Source organism: Monodon monoceros, unplaced genomic scaffold (genome assembly GCF_005190385.1).
Source record: "Monodon monoceros isolate NGI ecotype Baffin Bay Population unplaced genomic scaffold, NGI_Narwhal_1 Super_Scaffold_14, whole genome shotgun sequence".
Classification (NCBI taxonomy): domain Eukaryota; kingdom Metazoa; phylum Chordata; class Mammalia; order Artiodactyla; family Monodontidae; genus Monodon; species Monodon monoceros.
Window position 1 is genome coordinate 32446300 of NW_021703770.1, and position 18366 is coordinate 32464665.

At 43.4% G+C, this 18366-nt stretch overlaps 1 protein-coding gene across 4 annotated transcripts in view; it reads right to left on the reverse strand.

Moving 5' to 3' along the window:
• GRHL2 (grainyhead like transcription factor 2) overlaps positions 1-18366 on the reverse strand; it is a 164146-nt gene that overhangs the window by 77695 nt on the left and 68085 nt on the right. For all 4 annotated transcript variants that reach the window (XM_029223040.1, XM_029223039.1, XM_029223042.1 and 1 more), the window contains exons 5-7: positions 14848-14903; positions 11624-11780; positions 7973-8084 (exon numbers count right to left, since the gene is read on the reverse strand). In XM_029223040.1, coding sequence (XP_029078873.1) covers positions 7973-8084; positions 11624-11780; positions 14848-14903 — 325 coding nt within the window. The remainder of the gene's footprint in view (positions 1-7972; positions 8085-11623; positions 11781-14847; positions 14904-18366) is intronic.

Sequence of the window (18366 nt, forward strand, 5' to 3'; positions counted from 1 at the left end):
AGGAAGGAAGGAAGGAAGGAAGGAAGGAAGGAAGGAAGGAAGGAAGGGAGGAAGGAGGGAGGGAGGAAAGAAAGAAAGAAAGAAAGAAAGAGAGAGAGAGAGAGAGAGAGCGAGAGAGAGAGAGAGAGAGAGGGAGGGAGAGAGGGAGGAAGAAATGAAGGAACGAAGGAAGGAAAGGTGTGACAACTTTATTCGCAATTCCTATTTGAAAGTGGAGTAGGATTTCAGAAGAGAGCTCCCAGGCCTGGACAGACAGTCAAGCTGAATAAGTCCCAGTGGTCAACGAAGTTCTGTATTGGAAAGTCTTCTGAAAGGCTTCTCTTTGACTCTCAAAGAAAACAATTTAGAACTAAACGTGAAGAAATATGTTGATTTAATTGGAACTTAAGTGTTCCTGAAGGCCTTATCTTAAGATTGCTATTAACAACACGATTTAAAAATAAAGAGATAGATTTGCGTTAGGGCACAGACGAAAATCCTATAATCACATGCTAATAACCCAAGATGTACTATAATTGCCTACTAATTACCATGGAAAAGTATGGGATTAATATTAACAATATAACTAATACAACCTGGTACAGGGAAAGATTACCTACTGGGAACCAAAATTAAAGACAGATTGAATAAAGAGCAAATGGTTAGTTTCACAATTAACTACAAAATTATGTCAATATTGGTCACATTGGATGTGACTATCACGTAATGATGCTTATTTGGACGTGCTTGTGGAGTAAGTCTCGTTACATGACAACCCACACCACCCGTTCTGAAAGTGCAAAAACTGTGATGTTCATTATTTTGAAACATCTGCATTGTAAAGCAAGAAAGTAATTCTGTTCAGTAGAGAAATTATATTTGAATGAGTTTCAACATATCTGCTGTAGCTTCGGATTTTTCATTTTATAAATCAATATTAGTTGTTGAACGTCTTATAATTTTCCTTCCCTGTTTGAAAGGAAACAAAGAGAAAAATATCCCTTCCCAGGAAAGTGGTTTTGGAATTATTCACGGTTTGAGTAGACTTGGTATGCAGTCTGGTTCATTTTGTGATTTGTGGTTCATTTCAAATGTTTTTAAAATGGCTTACATCGTGCAAAACTGGATCCCTCCACCGTGCAAATGAGTCCCAGGTAACTCCCAGCCTGCTCCGTGTGTACGCGGTGCCTCCAAGTCATCGTGTCCCTGGCTGGACTCAGCACTGGCCGGCCTCCACTCCCCCGCAGCTGGCCACGCTGCCCTGCCCGACCCCCTGCCTCAGGGCGGGACACCCGCCTCGCCTCGCTAACAAAGCTGAGCTTTTCTTCTGTGATTTTTATCTTCTCCTTTATTCCCACAGCCAGTCAGTCCTGGAGAGTCCACCAGTTCTAGAATTCATCTCTCATTCCTGGGTTAACTTTGCATCTCTCCTTTCCCAGCCGTAACCGTCTCTCCCTCACTTCATCCCACCCCCATGCTGGCCCAGAACTACCTCTCTGAAATACAGATATCACTGCATGACAGTCCTGCTAAAAATCCTCTGTGGTTATCCAAAGCCTCCAAAATCAAATACTGCAACTCATTGAAGAGAAATACCGCCTCATCACCATATTCCTTTTGCCTTTATTTATTCCCAGTCTCCTCCTTGTCAGAGTTCTAGGAGGACTGAAAAGTGAATGCAACACATCCACCTGGGTGAGTGACAACTTTTACGAACCCTCACTTACGTATTCCTGGATGTCTGAAGCCCATTCTGTTCAACAGTAGAAAAACTGAATTAGCAAGATACAAAGTATGCATGTTACACCTCAATATAAAAGAGTATAAACACACACTTTTCAACAGCTCCCCAACAGAACTGCAAACCAAGACTCTGGAGCCAAGCTAATGTCAAAGCAGCAGAGGACGAGAAACCCTGAGCTCAATTCCCCTCAGCATCTGGTGTGGTGATGTTCCTCTGCAAAGACCCACCCCACGGTCTGAGAGATAGCATTTCCCCAACTTTCCACCTGCAGCTCTGGGCGTTACCACCAGGACACATGTGGTATTTGTCAATGGCCCTCTAATACCTGGAACCTTCTGGGCCTTGGACCCTTAAACACCCAGCTGGGCCCGTTCAGCCTCCAAAGTAGACCTGGAGCTTCAGCCCGTACCTCATGGAAACAGCTTTAAATGGGGCTCCTCTTAGAGCTTGAGACCAGCAAATTCCATCTATACTTCATATCCCTGGTGCTCTAAGAGTCCCCTTAAAAAAGCAAGCGTCTCCACAGCTACCATAGCCTTCAATCTCATTTTCTCAACCCAGTTTACTCGGGACTTCCCTCCTTCTCCCCACTCCCTGTGTAAGTTGAATCGATGACACTCCCACCAGCATGCACGAGAGTTTCCACCCCTCCCATCTTTGCCAACAGTCTTACCAGATTTTATAAAATTATGCACCAATCTCACTCTGGTTTTTCTGTCTGGATTCCTGCACCTCCGCGTGGGCTGCTTCCTCAGCTCACAGCACTCTTCACCACCTTTTCGAGCTCAGCCACTCTTGTTATCTTTTCCAAGGGGTCTTAGAAACATCTCAGGGAAGTGCTCTTCCCATGTGCCCCTCACGCGTGGTATCTTAGCTGGTCATCTTCTTGCCTCCAGACTTGAGCAGTTCGAGGAGGGGGCTCCACCTTATTTATGTATCTCTGAATTGCCTGTTCCTAACAAAGGGTCCATTTGCTGAGCGAATGTGGAATCACTCTGCCTTTCTGCAAGCTGGTGGTAACTAAGATGGGACCGGCACCAACTCCATGTCCCCTTAGAAAGGGGCTTTCACACTCAGAGAGGAGCAAACGACAGATATCATCAAAGCGGCGATTCCGTACAGTAGGTACAATTGGCACAGGGACAATCTCTGGGCTGCAGAATGTAAACGTATTTATGACCTGGAATAATTCTGTTATCCAATGAGCTCACAAGAAAGAACTTGTGAAACTTGGAGAACTCCGCTTGTGTGCTTTGCCAAGCAGCAGAAGGCACTTGGGCTGGGGTTGGTTTGTTGTACTTATATCCAGTAACAGCTAATTGCTAATGTTTCCTTCCCCACCAACATAGTTTACGGCCTAATGTGCAAGAACCACGTCTCTGAACTGGCTTTTAGAAATATCACAACTAGTAGCGGCCCAGAGTCCTACCACCCAGAGTGCAAGATGTTCTCAGTGTCTGGAGAGAAAGCCGTAGAGGAGAGAAGAAGGACCTCAATGCAAGGTCAATTCATGAATGTGTGCAGTTACTCTGCATGTAATCAGGGCCTGATGGGGGCCAAGAACTATCTAGAGGTCAGGATACAAAGACGATAGACAGTGGAGTAAAGACATAGAATAATAAAAAATAAAACAAGGGATGCAAACTCCAGCATTCCTGGGTTTCCATCTTCACTTACCAGGGATTTGACCTTGGGTAAAATTCTTAGCCCCTCACCATCTCAGTTTTTAAACAACAAAGTAAGTTGTTTTCAGGAGGAAGGACAAAATGTTTATGTCTGATGCACAGAAAGAGCCCAGTACGAAGAAGGCAACAGACACATGGGAGCTTTTATTAAGACACAGTTCGCTCCTTCGAAAGCCTGCCTCCTGTCACTGTAATAAGAGTTTCATCCATACATTTGTTCATTCATTCATTCATTCACTCACTCACTCATTCCTTCAGGAAATATTTATTGAACACTCATGATGACTTGGGCTCTGTGCTAAGCATTGGGGCCGGAGCAGAGAACAAATCAGACAAGTGCCTGCTCTTACGGGCTTATTCTAGTAGGAGGGGGCACACAATAAGAAATAGAAACATATATTCATAATAACATGTTAGGTGATAACAAGCAGTCTGCAGTAAACTAAAGTTAAGGGAGCTCGAGAGTGATGAGGGTGTGACTTTGGGTAAGGTGATAGGGAAGGTCTCTCTGATAACGTGACAACAGGCAAAGGCCTCCAAGAAGTGAGGGAACAAGCTGGGCATCATGGGAGTATCCACCCAAGGAGGGATGTGACTGGTGTGAGGCAGGGATGGCCTCACGGGGAACTCCACTCAGCACACAGGAAGCTGGGAGCTGAGGCGCCACGTGCTCTGAGAGGCAGCCTCCTTCCCTGGCCCTCAGGCTCTCACTCTCCTTTCCATGGATCCACAGACAGGGCTCCATCGGGGACGCTGAGGGTCCTCTCCCGCCAGGCAGCCAGCACACAGGGGCTACTCAGAGCATCAAGAGTATGTGGGAGATGAAGAGTAGCCACAAAGAACAGCCAACAATCTTATCCAAGGGAGACAGACTTATGTCAGGCAAGATGCAGAATGTTCTCCAGGCATGATTATTTCAGGGTGCAAGAGATGACAGGAGAATCCTTGAGTGTGAGCGCTGAGGGGATGTTGAAGAAGGAAAGACACGAAGAGAGGTAAGAGCTCCATCGGGCTTCTCCTGGAATGGAGGGAGGGAGGCCGCGTGCCGGAGACAGGCTGGTTGTCCCAGGCACTCCCGGAAAGGAGAGGAAAGGGTGCGCACACCCATACACACAAAATTGTGTTACGCATAATTTGAGGAGTTTGAGGTTCCCCTGTAGCCCACACCCACAGACCCCAAGGACCAAGGTTATGAATGCTTGTTTTAGCAAAAGGGGCCTCATCTCAGTCTCTAACATGAGCTTCAAGTTCACTACCTGCAGGGCTCAGCTGAACCTGCTGACCACAGTGGCTGGTGGAGGCGTGGGAACTGCAACTTTGGAGCCCTGACTTTAACCTCCAGTTCATGGAGGTGAAGAAAGATAACACATTACATAATTTTGGATTCTTCCTTTTCTTTTGCAGGCTACTAGAAGGTTCTCAACCCAAAATGACAACGGTATAGCATACACACTCTTGGGCCTCCCTACCCCCTCAGCAGCCAAGGTGCAGCCACACGACCATTCTCTACACTGCCCTGCATAGTTACTACCGGTGACGGCTACCACACACAGACATACGTGCCGTGGCAGCATCAGCTTCCCCATTCTGTTGGAAATGGCGTTAACCACCCACTGGCAGAGGAACAAAGGGCTTGATTTTTTTTTTTTTTTAATCTAGTACAAGAATGAATTAGATGAGATTTTTTGCATATTTCCTAATCCTGTCAGGTTGAGATTAGGGGTAGAGACTGTGGTCTGAAAATTGATTTTCCATTTGAAGCTAAGGGGCTGATTCAGTGTCTTCATCTCAGATTCAGAGCAAGTAGCCCAAGTAGCCATGAGGCTACTTAGTAAGAGTCACACATCTCAATGATGAATCGTGTGTGTACATGTGTGCACACACGCATGTGTAAAGGGTTACATGAGGGAGAAAAGGCAGGCAAGAGGTGATAAAGAGGTAAGATCTGAAATCGTATGAGACCTGAGAGATCATTCTGGCCTAAGAAAAGTAAACGCTGTGATGACATCAAATTTAAACCAATAGGTATGCCAGGAAAATGCTTTTATTATTTGCCTTATTTGGACCTAGTCCATATTTCTATTTAACTGCTCCTCTCATTTTCTTGGGCAATAATGATAAGGCTAAACTTTTCAAATAAAATAAAATTGTTCCTCTGCTCTGTGCAGACTGGCTGCAAAGCAGGTTATGGCAAGTATCCCCAAATCCTTCGTCCTAGTCCGTCAGTTTTGGGGGTTCAGGGTATGACCTGGGTGAGGAAGACTGTTTTTATCCCAGCTCTTGCACTAATTCCTGCCCTAATTATCTGAGGACAAGTCACTTGGAAAGCTGGGTCAGTGAGCCTCTCTAGACCTCGGCTTCCTAGTTCATTAGATAAATAAGCTTGATGAGTTTACAGATGTGTTATGTGTGGCAGGGGGGAAGGGGGAGGAGTGGTGTAGCCATTTTGCAAGAAAAACCAGCAAGTTAGTTTCAATATGTTCTACAGTGAGTCTCTAACCCTCACCTAGTTACTAACTTCTCTGCCATTGGTCAAGGGGCCCTAGCAAGCGTGAGATGGAAGGTCTGAAAAATCCTTCATTACAATGCGAAAGAAATCAAAGTAAACATCCTTTTAATGGCTCATTAACACCTCTGGTATCCAAGACAGTGGAAACCTTCGCTTGGCCTATCCTCACTGGGGCTGTACGCTGTTGGTCTGCAAAATGTGAAAATAAAGCCTATAAATGAGAAATGATTTATTTCTCATGGAAGCAGCAAGTAGATAAAGTGTTAAAATTACTTAGAAACACATATACGTTAAGTCCCCTGCCTTCAAGTTGTGAACTTTCAAAGATTCGAACCTGTGTTCACGTGTCCAGTCACGTAAGTTAGCTCATGTGTCTGGTGTACATTGTCACCTGCGTGCGTCCTGTGCGAGTGGCGGTGCTTTTGTGTACTTTACTGTACAGTACCGTACAGAGTACCGTAGTACAGTATCGCTGGATCGTTTTTTCAAGAAGGTAGATAGAATTGAATCCAGCAAGGAAGCAGAACCTGTGCCACCAGCGTCAGGCGTGAGTGACACTGCAGCCTGCCCTCCGTCTCCCCTTGCTGAGGATCCTTCAGCTCTGCCATCTCCCACCTCCTATCCCTCCTCCAGTCAGTAACTCTTCTTGCCTGTTCACTCGAGGCCAGCACCCGTAGGCCAGCTGTTGTGCTGTACTTCTCAAGGTACTGTACTGTAAGATTAGAAATGTTTTCTTCGTTTTTTTGTGTTTGCTTTTATGTCTTATCTGTGTGAAAAGTATTACAAACCTATTACAGTACTGTACTATAGAGCCAATTGTGCTAGTTGGGCACCCAGGCCAACTTTGGTGGACTTACGAACAAATTGGACTTGCAAACGCGCTCTTGGAGGGGACCTCGTTCGTTGGTAGGGGACTTACTGTGTTACTGCGTTTTTAAGTAATTTCTAGGTACTTTGAGATGCAATCCCTGACTTCCCCTGCTTTCCTCTGTGTCTCAGAGGTTGATTCCTGCAAAGTGCATGTGCCAGGGTCACACGCCCTCTGCTTCAGGGTAACGTGGCCACCGGGAAGCACTGGGGGAGACTGGGAGGCAGGGCAAAGCCAGGGCAGCCCCTCTCCCCCCACCCTCTGGGCACTGAGGGGTGTCTCTGGCAGCGACTCCTCTGAGGTTCTGCCTGCTCTTGGAAAACTGCTCCCTCTGTGGTCCCAGCTCCAGCTGGTGCCTGTTCCTGCTGGGCAGCTCTCACAACACCCAGCACCTCTCCCTTTGATCCTCTGGCCCTCCAGCTAAGAGCAGCAGACTCGTGCTGTTGCTCCTGTCTGCACTGCCTCACGGTGCCTTCAGCCCTCCCAACTCTGGCAATGAATTATCTCCATGGAACCACCTGGCGTGGGCTCTGCTTTCCTGACGGGACTCTGAGTCTTGTCCAGAGGGCTCTAGGTCTCTGAAGAACAGACATCATGTGTAGGAATGTACAGATTCCAGAAAATGCACTTGGCAGGTCCATTCCTTCTCTGCTGCCGGGAAAGCTCTCTCAAACATTGCATTTGTCTGATCACCTAGGACCACTTGCACTAGACATGTGTTTGGATGGAAGGAACATGGGATGGAGAATTAGAGAACGAGAATGCTGTATCTTGTCACGTGGCCTTCGCAAGTAGCTTAGAACCAAGTGAGCTGAGGTTATTCGCGCCACAGGGGGATAACAGTTCCTCTGGCCTGCCTGCCAACTATTAGGCTCAAACACAAGAGGGCATGGAAATATATTTTAGAAACTGGCACAGCCGTTGCAAAGCTAAATCTATTATTATAGGAGACACAGTTGACTTTTATGGAACGAAAAGTGTTTTGCTCTCAGCTTAGCCTGATTTTGACTTCTCAGCCTGATTTGTACTAAATGTACTAAAACATAGGAAAGGTGCACAGACAAGTGCCTGGCACATCATGAGAGCGATGTGGGTCCCAGCTGTGATTTCTGGGCTGGGCTCTCCTTTGCATCATGACAACATGGCAGTTTACCAAAGGCCGTGCCGGGAGGTCAAGGTCAACTTACCGATGTCGAGGACCCTCTGCTTGGCGGTGTGCTGTCGAGAGTGCCAGTACTTCCAGTATTTCAGCTGCTCGTCCCGGTTTTTGTCTTCACTGAAGACCACCATTACCACGCTCTGCAGAGGGGGAGAACCACGGAGCTTACTTTCTGTTCAGCAACTCCTGCTTCACACACTCTCCAGTTCTAGCAGTTCTATCAGAGGTGGGTTGCTGTAATTTCTGTAAATTTGCTTTTCTTGCTTTAGAAAAGCCCAATAAGCCCAGGCGTATGGTTTGTCTTGTTTGAAAATGGGCCTACTTTAAAAAACTGAATGGGAAACGAGAACAGCACATAGTGAAAAAGAATGCTACATCATTTTCACCATGAATCATAAACAAACAGATTATCCAATTTACCGGCAAATTTATTATTGTGTGAGCTGAGTGGGCATACCAAAAAAGATTTTTTTCTTGTATTGGAAACAAGGACATTTTTGAAATTTCATATCCTTAAACATAGAATTTGGTGCTTTTGTAAAGGAGCAAACACCTGTTTCTGGCCTAATTAAGTGCCTCTGGCTGGATTAGTGGGAATAATGAGAGAAATACTAAAAGATGAGCTCATATTGATGAACGAAGATCTAAGCTACAGATATTTCATAGACCAAAAGCTACAAGGTCAACTATGTTATTTATAAAAATATGTGGATGTACTTTTAAAATGAGCATGAGAAACTAATAATGTCTTGTAGAAATAAGTATCCCAAACTGCTTTCACTTCTAAGTTACAGCCTTGTTCAACTAAATATATGTTAATTCATTGTCATTTATGAGATGGAGGAGGTACCAAAAACAAACAAATAAACAAACCAAAAAAACAAAAAGCAAAAACCCTGTAATTACAGCATGAGGAATACCGTATCCAGGAATATACTCCCCCCCTCATTCCATATGCAAAATACTTCTTAGACATTTTTCTGCTATTCCAGAAGAATGTTTCAATGACTCTCATTCTTTAATAACTTCTCCTTTGTAGCATTTCACATACTTGTAGTCATCTACCTAATTATTTACAATTATTCAGCCCATGGCAATGTCTTCCCACTGATGCCTATCTCAACGAGGGCTGGGACAGAGTCACTCACCACGGGGGCCCTGGTGCCCGACAAATAAGAGATACCAAATACATGTCTGTGACCGAACTGTCAAGTCAAAATCTGACTTATTCCCAGTGGTATGTAAACATTTGTTACACAAGAAAGCAGATGTCTGTTAGAAAAGCTAGTTTAGAAATGTGCATCCATACTGTTTGCATTCACAAGCGGCATGACCCTCAAAGGCATGGAGGAGAGCTGGCAACAAAGGGATCCACTGGCTGGGCTGGTGGAACTCTGGGCTCAGCCTCTCTCCATCCTCCCTCCCCCTTCCCCGGGCTTTTCCATTTATATGTAAGCGTTTACTGCCCAGCCTCCTGGTGTTTTTTTTCTGTCTGTTCCAAAATAAAAATAACATTTCAGGTAATTTTTTCTAGCACACGACTAAAATGGCATATTCTTGGGATGGAAATGTATTTTTCCAGTGGTAAGGAGAAAGGCCGTTTGAAACTGCTATCACCACGGCTAAGCTTCGACTCGGGATGCAACACGGTTCTCAGAAATCAGCGCTAGGAGGTTCCAAGTGCATCCCTCATTTCTCCACACTGCTGGCTCTAACAGAGCCTAGGAGTAAGAAAGGTCCATTCTGAGAAGGGCCATCCTACTCTCCAAGGCTGTTAGACTGAAGTCCTTAAGAGAAGGAAGGCTCTTGGTTTTAGGCAAAATGCAACAGAAGGAAATAAAATGTCTATATTCGATCACTTCCATGATTTCAATGAAAGAAAGTTCTTGGAAAAGTTCCTGCACTACAAACTGTTGTCATAGCCTCAGATTACTAACCATGCGTCATCTTTTCAGGGTGATGATAACAGTGTTGTTACCAACAAGGTGTATACATGAGTTATACACTTGTAATTTACAAGATTTTTTTTTTTAAGACTATGTATCCAGTGCCTTCTTACCAGGCATCCACATGTGAGGGTTTCGGATACAAATTCTAGGATATATTTCCAGAGGTGGATCCCATGCTAAAATCCGTCTGCCTTTCAGGCCTCCATGCTACTCAACACAGTACACTTAGTGGTTAAGAGAGTAGGTTCAGGGGTCTGACCGCTTGGGATATAACCCAGTTCCCTCACGTTTGAGCTATGTAACCTTGGTCAGTTGCTAGCTTCTAAAAGGCCAAGTTTCTTCATCTGTAACATTATAAAAGGAAGGCCTATTTCATAGGGCTGTTGTTAGTTTCAACGAGTTACTAGATGTACAGTGCTCAACACAGTGTCCAGCACACAGAAGATACACTCAATAAAGACTAGCTGTCACATTGTGGCCCTGGTTGTCGTGATGATGGGGATGATGACGACGATGATGCTGCTGCGGCTGACGGCATACCTCCACCGCAGCCTTGACCTCAGGGTCGGAACATACTAACTCCTCTGGAGGGCAAACTCAGCACTTTTCCACCTGCCACGGGTTCAGCCTCAGGTGGGTCGTTAGCCCCACATCCTCCCTGTCTTTCCCCTCACTCTCAACCGCCCTGCCTCCTGCCTCCTGTCACTCCGATCTGGAACTGGGATGGCCTTGGAGGGAGAAAGGCCTGCTGGACAAATGAGCAGCAATTCTTCCTTGTCTTTCTCCTGGAAACAAAGCCGTAAAACCGGGTTGATTCAAGAAAGCAGCACTGCAATGATTTTACCTAAAAGCTAGTAACAGGCAAACCGGCCAGCAGGCGCCTGGACACTCTTTTCTCTTCTACCTCAGGGGTTACCTTTGCCTGGGAATCTGGGTTGGGGTAAACTCACTGGGCTCGGCACAGCACGGCGCTCCTTTCTCAGTATGCAGAGGAAAGAGCTTCGGAGTGCACACCACGCACACCACAGCAGCATAAATCATTTTACAACAGGGCACGAAACTCCTTCAACCTCTTTTGAGAGCTCTGCTATAATTTTCCTTTTCAGTCGACAGGGATTACCAGTTCCCTCCCTTCTTGGCAGTAGCGAGAATACCAGAAGCTGGCAGGCTTCCAAGGCAGTTTCATGTCCCACAAATAGAACTAATAACTCGTGAATGTGAAAATTCCTCCAAGTCACTCCTGGTAGGGATCATATCATGCCCACCTCTTGACTCCTGAGTAAGTGCCAGGCTGCAGAAGTCTTTTAGCAAAGCTGCGGAGGGCCCAGGGACGCAGAATGAACTGCACCCTCCTTTTCAGAAGAAAGCCCAGCTCTTTCCTGCCCACACATACGCTCTGACTTACAGCTGCTTACCTGAAAACTGCACATCATTTGATTGAAAACAACGACGACAACAACTAGGTAGCACATAGGCAATGAATGAAGCTGGGGAAATTCCTTGGATACAGTCAGAAAGCATGTTCCAACCACGTCCCTTCCCTGGGGTTTATTAGTTACTGATTAAGATGATAAACTGCAAGCCAATAAGTTCTCTTGCCCCAACTCTCTGACATTTGTTCTAGAATTATTTATTTTGGGATTTTTTTCCATGCCCTTCCACAAGGCTGGCAGGTAGTCACTGCTTTCACCTGATCCCTCTGTGCTTTATTGGAGAAATGAGGCCCTTACCCTGACTTTGCTGATGGGGTGTCGGAAGCACTTGTTGTCCCCCGTCTCGCTGAGCGTGATGGCATAGAACTGTCCCTTGTTGAGGTAGGTCATGGGGCCCTCCCCCTGCTTCTGACGGAGAGATTTGGTGGCTTCCAGGGTGTATTGAAATGTGCCACTGTGAACAGAAGACAAATAGCGGTCAGATTCATTCACTTGGACATTTCTGGCTTCTGGATCAATTTCACATCAATAGCATTTTGTATGAATATTAACCAACGTTTACTCCATTTCAGAGACAAAACACAGCACATGGCAAAGGAGATGAGACCATACCAAAGGTCACTGTTAGTACATTGCACACAACATTTCTAATAGCGGCCCATAAACCAGATGGTTTAGAAGGGGAGAAAGTCCACAATGTGCCCGTCTACCTGTGCCAGGCGGAGCCGGGGGAGCCTCTGTTAGGTTTTAGTTGGTCCTTGGTAATGCCTGAACTTAAGAATTGCTAAAATTTGCCACTTTCATCCTAGCAACAAGCCAAATATGTGAATGGTTTTGTTCAATTCATCCGTATACCAACTTTCTTTTGTCTAGCCAAGGTGTTGCAAATAGCTACATCCCACTTTAAAATAGTTCAAAATGTAAAAATCTAGAACTCATTCATTATTGAAATCTATATGGAATCTAGCTCCATAACAGGGAGTAATTTTTGATTTGGGGGTTTTGTTTTTTAAGCCTGCAAAAGAACTCATGACAGGGTTACTGCTCTAAATCAGGAGCTTGCAAACAATGGCCTGTCGGCCAAAGCCAGCTAGCTGCCTGTTTTTTGTAAATAAAGTTTTACTAGAACACAGCTACATTTGTTTGTTTGTTTGTGTTGCCACAGCAGGGTTGAGTAGCTGTGACAGAGACTGTGTAGTATGCCAAACCTAAAATACTTAGTATCTAGCCCATTACAGAAAAAAAGTTTGCAGATCCCTGCTCTTAATAATTTCCCTAATATTTTACAAATACAAGCTAACTTATAAAATAAAAACACTGATTTTCCCAACTTTGAAGAATATACGCATTGTTCAAAATGAGCAACGGATATGAATCACAATCTCTTTATTTAAGATGCTCATTCAGAATATTTATTTCTGTCACTGCAGGATGGCACACAATGATGATCCAATTACAAGTGCTTTGTGTGTTTTCTGAGAATCATCAGAGGCTCTTCACTGGGTCTATCTATTTTTTTTAGCTCTTTAATTTCAGTCTGTGAAAGGCTGTGTGCAAAAATGAAGTTCGCCTCTTAAAATGATCTACTTACAAGATTATAGGGGACTCTTGCTTTCTATGTTGAATATTTCTGCAATTTTGGGGTTTTTTTTAACTTTTATAATGAGAAAGAAATTTGAAGGGCAAAATAATATTCCTCTTCCATGATAAAAATCTTAGGCTTAAGCTGATAAACAAAGCAAATTCCAGAATATGTGTCTTAGAATAAGGTGGGAAATAAATCATGCAAGACAGAACCAATTCCACTGTCATTTTGCCTAGAAAAAGCAATTTCAAGATAACCCACTGAATCATAAAGTTTGAGACCTGGACAGGATATTAGGAATCACCTAGACCAGGAGCGTGCAACTTGTCTAGGGCACAGACTGCTTGAAAAACATGAAGAAAGCTGTGAACCCTCTTCCCAGATAAAAGCACATATGAACACTAATGATTTTTAATATAATTTCAAGGGATTCACGTCCCCCAAGCTCATCCACAACACAAGATAAGAACCACTTTCCTCATTTCACAGCTGAGGAGAGACTGAGAAACTTGCTCACCCCTGGAGACAATGACAGCAGCAGAAAGAGACACCAGGTCACATGACTGGTGGGTCGTTGCTCTTTTCACTGGCCTGATAGCTGGCTGCATGGTTATCTGGATTGACAGCATGCAAATTATACATGTATTTCCACGTTTTAGAAGGTGATTTGGAACTTTATCTTCTCTGCCTCTCCCCTACCCTTCATCACCACTGCACACCCAAATTCTGCCTGGGAGAATCTGGAGAGGGTGACTGGGGAGCCTGAGGCTGGAGCAAGACCCTGAAGGGGCAGGAGGGCTTCAAGCAGAAACAGAGAGAAGAGAAGAGGGCCATACATGTAAAAGCAAAGGGCCAAGAAATACAGTGGGGGACAAGGTTTACAGTAAAAAGGGACCAGCACATAGATGGCCCCAACTACCTTCATAAGGAATTTGTGTCTTATTCTGTCTGAAATGGTGAAATCACTGATAAGTTTTGTAAATGGGATGGATTAATTCATCCTTGCCATTCTCTCCTGTCTACAGGCATGATCATGACCAAGGACTTTGAACATGTGGCCCCTCTACCTAGAATGTTATTAATCCTCCTTCTTTCCCTGGAAAACTCCTGATAATCCATCAAGATCCAGCTCAAATGCTACTTCTTGTAAAGCTTTCCTCTGGTCCCATCCCACTCACACCCCACACACACCCAGGCCTGCAGGTCATCTCAGCTGTCTATTCATGTATCTCTGTAGCAGGACTCATCATTTTGCAAATGTATTGCAATTCGTATGACATCACACAGGTCTCCTGCAAAAGTCTATGGGCCTCTTTTAAGGACAGGTTATAACTTATCCTCAATCCCTATCTCATTGCTGGAAGATGGAAGGCACCAAAGTCTGTGACAGCTAGTAGGTAGAAATGTCCAAAGTGGAACGGAAGGGAAAAGAAAGTGCTGGCAGGGCAACCTGTTATGTTGCAACAGCTCAGAAGCATATGCACAAGAGTAAATTGGAAGAGACAGGACAGGTAGAATAGGACATCCAGCACTTGGCAAATGCCATGAACGTGTAGCAGGAAGGCAAGCACCTTGCACCTCTGGAGTGTGTGGCTGGGAGGATGGCATCATTAGGCACAACAAGAAATAAAAGTGGAAGAACAGATGTGAAAGAAGTGAAGAAGGAAGGAAAGAAGAGGAAAAGACACGTACATGCTGTGCTGGAGGCCCAAGTGCCTGAGGTTTAGAGGAACACCTAAGAAGGGATGTCTAGCAGCAAAAGGACAAAGGAAGGGTACAGGTAGGTCTCAGAAAATTGATCAAGACTGGAAATAGTAATTTAGAAGTCATTGTGTAGAGAAAAGAATTTTCTTTTAAAGGTGCAAAAGTATAACTTGACGATACATTTAAACAGGTATCAGTTCATCAGTTTCTAGGGGCATCTCCTGTAACCTACCTTGATGTCTGGTCATACATGTACTCCTCAGCCCCAACTGAAGCACTCCGAAATTTCTGCAAAATTTAAGTCACCAAAATTAGAACAAATAGGTGAGTCATTATGCAGGAAAAAAAAAAGTGACAAATGTATCCAAACTGTTTTATCCCCATTTTAGAAAGGAAAATTACACATTTTCTTGGTATTATGTTTTCAACTACAGTGAAAATAGTTACCATTTGTGTACAGAACTTGCATACCACCTGCACACTGAGAATTACATTCAACAGAAAATGCATTTGTGCTTTTATTCACATGTCCACATTGACATGTCCACAGGTGTTCCTAAATTGTCTCCAGGTACTGGAAACTGTTTCCTCAAACATGTAAACATCTCTTCCATTTTCTTATCTCCAACACTTATTCCAAAAGTCACAAATTCTGAGTTAACGGAATACTCATTACAGAGAAGCCACATAGCGTATCATAAAGCAGTATTTAGAGTTCTGGGGCATAGTTTTTGGAGCAAGACTTTCTACGGTCAAGTTCTAGGGTCAAGTTCTAGCTCTTTTACCTGCTGCCTATGTAGACTGAGGCAAGTGCCATATTTTCTTCAGCTGTAAAATGCCTACTTATAGTGATGAGAAGAATTAAATGCATTAGCAGAGATAAAGTACTACAAACAGTTCCTGGAACGTGGTGAGCTCTATCTATGTGTATTAAATTCTGTTCCATACTCAGGCAAAATTGTGAAACTGAAGTTCACACTGACATTTTTTTCTTCCAACAACAACAACAACAAAAATTCTGTTCTATAGTAATCACTTGATCGTACTCAATGCCCTTCTCTAAGATCTTCATTATCACAGCAGTGTTAAAAGTAATTTTGCGGAGGGAAATTCTAAGTCTTAGTATTACAGGTGAAAAGGCTTGGGTCCACAGACATTCAGTTGTTGTATATTTAGTGCAAGTAGGATGCACTTTGCTACATTTTAGAACCTTCTTAAAAGCAGATGCACCAAAAGCCCTAACTCTTGATCCTAAAGTAAATATAATAGAATATTGATGAAAAAGCACTTGGTGGACCACACAGATCTGGACCTTCCGCTGTGGCCTTTTTTCTAGTGTCTCTTTCTAAGAAACAACCGTCTTGCCTTTCATTTCTCTGCCATAAACTTCCATTCTTTGACAAGTAATTCGAAGATTTCCTTCTCAGGAAAGGTTTACTCACAGCTATTTTCCAAATTTCCTTCACAATCTCTAACCACCATCACTTGAATGCAGTGTGCCCTCACCTCACACTTCATATGTACATACATAGGATCTTTATTTACATACAGTCTTATGAACTCCGTGGATCCGAGAAGACAGTTTGCCCTTCAAAGTTTACCCAAACGCAGCCCAGGAGCCTCTGACAAGTATTTGTTAACTAGTTTATTAATCATGACAGAGACTCAAAGATACAGATTTGTGTTTCTTTTGCAATCAGTCAACCCATCAACAAGGCATTAAATGGAAATATTCTGGGGCTTCAGCCTCTGACTGGTGCCAAGAGACATAGAGAAAATATATAAGGCACTTTCTTTGCCTCAAATATATAAAAATTGGTTGAGGAGGTGAGTAAATTCATATGAAAAATGACAACAAAAGAAACTGAAATACAGTAAATGACTAGATATGAAGGTCTATGTTAAAGCATTCATCCATTCATTTATTCAGGTGTCCTGACTGGAAAAGTACAGAATGAACATTACCAGGAAAGGAAGATCAGCAAAATTCTGGAAAGATTTTATGGCTGTTGTGAACTTTGCTTTGAGCCTTAATATATTTAAGAATTAGGAAATTTTGGAGTAGGAAGGTAGCATGATGAAAAGAGCATTTAAGGAAATGACTCCAAGACAGAGAAGATGCATTTCAAAGGTCTTCTTTGAAGGAATATGTGGTAACCCGTAACAACACACGGTGAACCAGTATTAATAAGCAAGGCCCTGAATGAGTTCATTGCCCATGCCATAGCACCGTGCAGCCTGAGGATAGACTTGCTTACTAAAACATATTGGACTGATACATTCTAGGGTTCTAATGTCCCAGGGGATGTAAGAAGATGTGATATACTACAACTATTCAGACTCAAAGAGACTGTCAACTATGGGCTAACAAATAAAAACTCTTAATCCAATAATATGAGCATGTAAACAAGAACTATGAAAAAATTAAAATAGTTGACATATTACTGACACGGATATTACTTTTTCCGAGTTTAAACATTTATCCTTAATTCGGTTACATTATCTTTATAATTAAAAAAAATTAAATGTATACTCTACCTGGAAAACATCACAATCCTTTATGATGGCCCTAAATGATTGTTGATATGGCCAAAGGGAGAGAGGCCTTTAAAAAATATACATATATATTCATCCTACAGTAAAACTGTAGGCTACCCTCACCCTTGGCATTTTCACTGTTGCTGTACAAGGCTGCTTGGTTTTCTTTTTGTTGCCAAAGTCCAATAAACAGGAGAGACTGTCATGCTTATGCATGAAGTAGAATTTAGTCAAATAAAAAATTCTGGTCAAAAAAAAAAAGAATTAGAACCAAAACACTCAGGCCATTCTGACTACAATTACCAAGTTTCCACAACTGTTTGGAAACATTTTAATATAATTTGTAGGATGCCAAAAGGCAGGCAGACAGCCAACGTCACCATACCTCGCTGTGATCTGATGCAGCGCATCTACACATTTCTTAATCATTTGGCCTGAGAAAAATGGTAGTAAAGGAAGTATGGTAACATATATTTTCTAGATTATCCTTAAAGGACTTTAGACATCAAGGAATATTAGAATGTTATATTTAAATTTTGAATATTAGAATTCTAGTTTTTTCCTTGGGTGGGAGGAAAGAGACATCTACTAAGAATCTACTACGAAAAGACAATGATTCTAAACAGTGGTAAAATCAGATATAGCAAAATAATTCCATGTCTTTGATCAGCCACCAATTTTTTAGGTCTTATGATTCATTTATTCATTCATCCACTCTTTCAATAAATATTTGCTGAGCATCTACTGTGCATCAGACACCATGCTAGGTGCTATGGATACCACAGTGAACAAAAAGAGCAGCAGTCCCTGCTGTCATGAAGCTTCCGACCTAGTAGATGAAAAATATTAGTCAAATAATCATTAATTTAAAAATTTACAAACTGTGTGCAAGCACTCTAAGAAGAACAACAGAGTTCTAGGAGAGCACATCACCACCGAGAAAGTAAAAATCAGTCCCACTGACAATCAGCCTTGATGCTTCCAACAGAATGTACTGCTTCCAACAGCACACGGACAAGGCCAACAGAAGATAAGCAATGCTCCCAACAGAACCCCAGAAGACAATAACACAGGTACAAAAGTGAGTAACATCCCCCCCTTCTGTGGGATTGATGCCTTCTTGGCAAAGATAGCCTCAGCCCTGCATTGTTCATCCCATCTCCTGAACAATGACGACCGAGGAACCCAGTTTCTAGACTGCCCCAACGTCTTG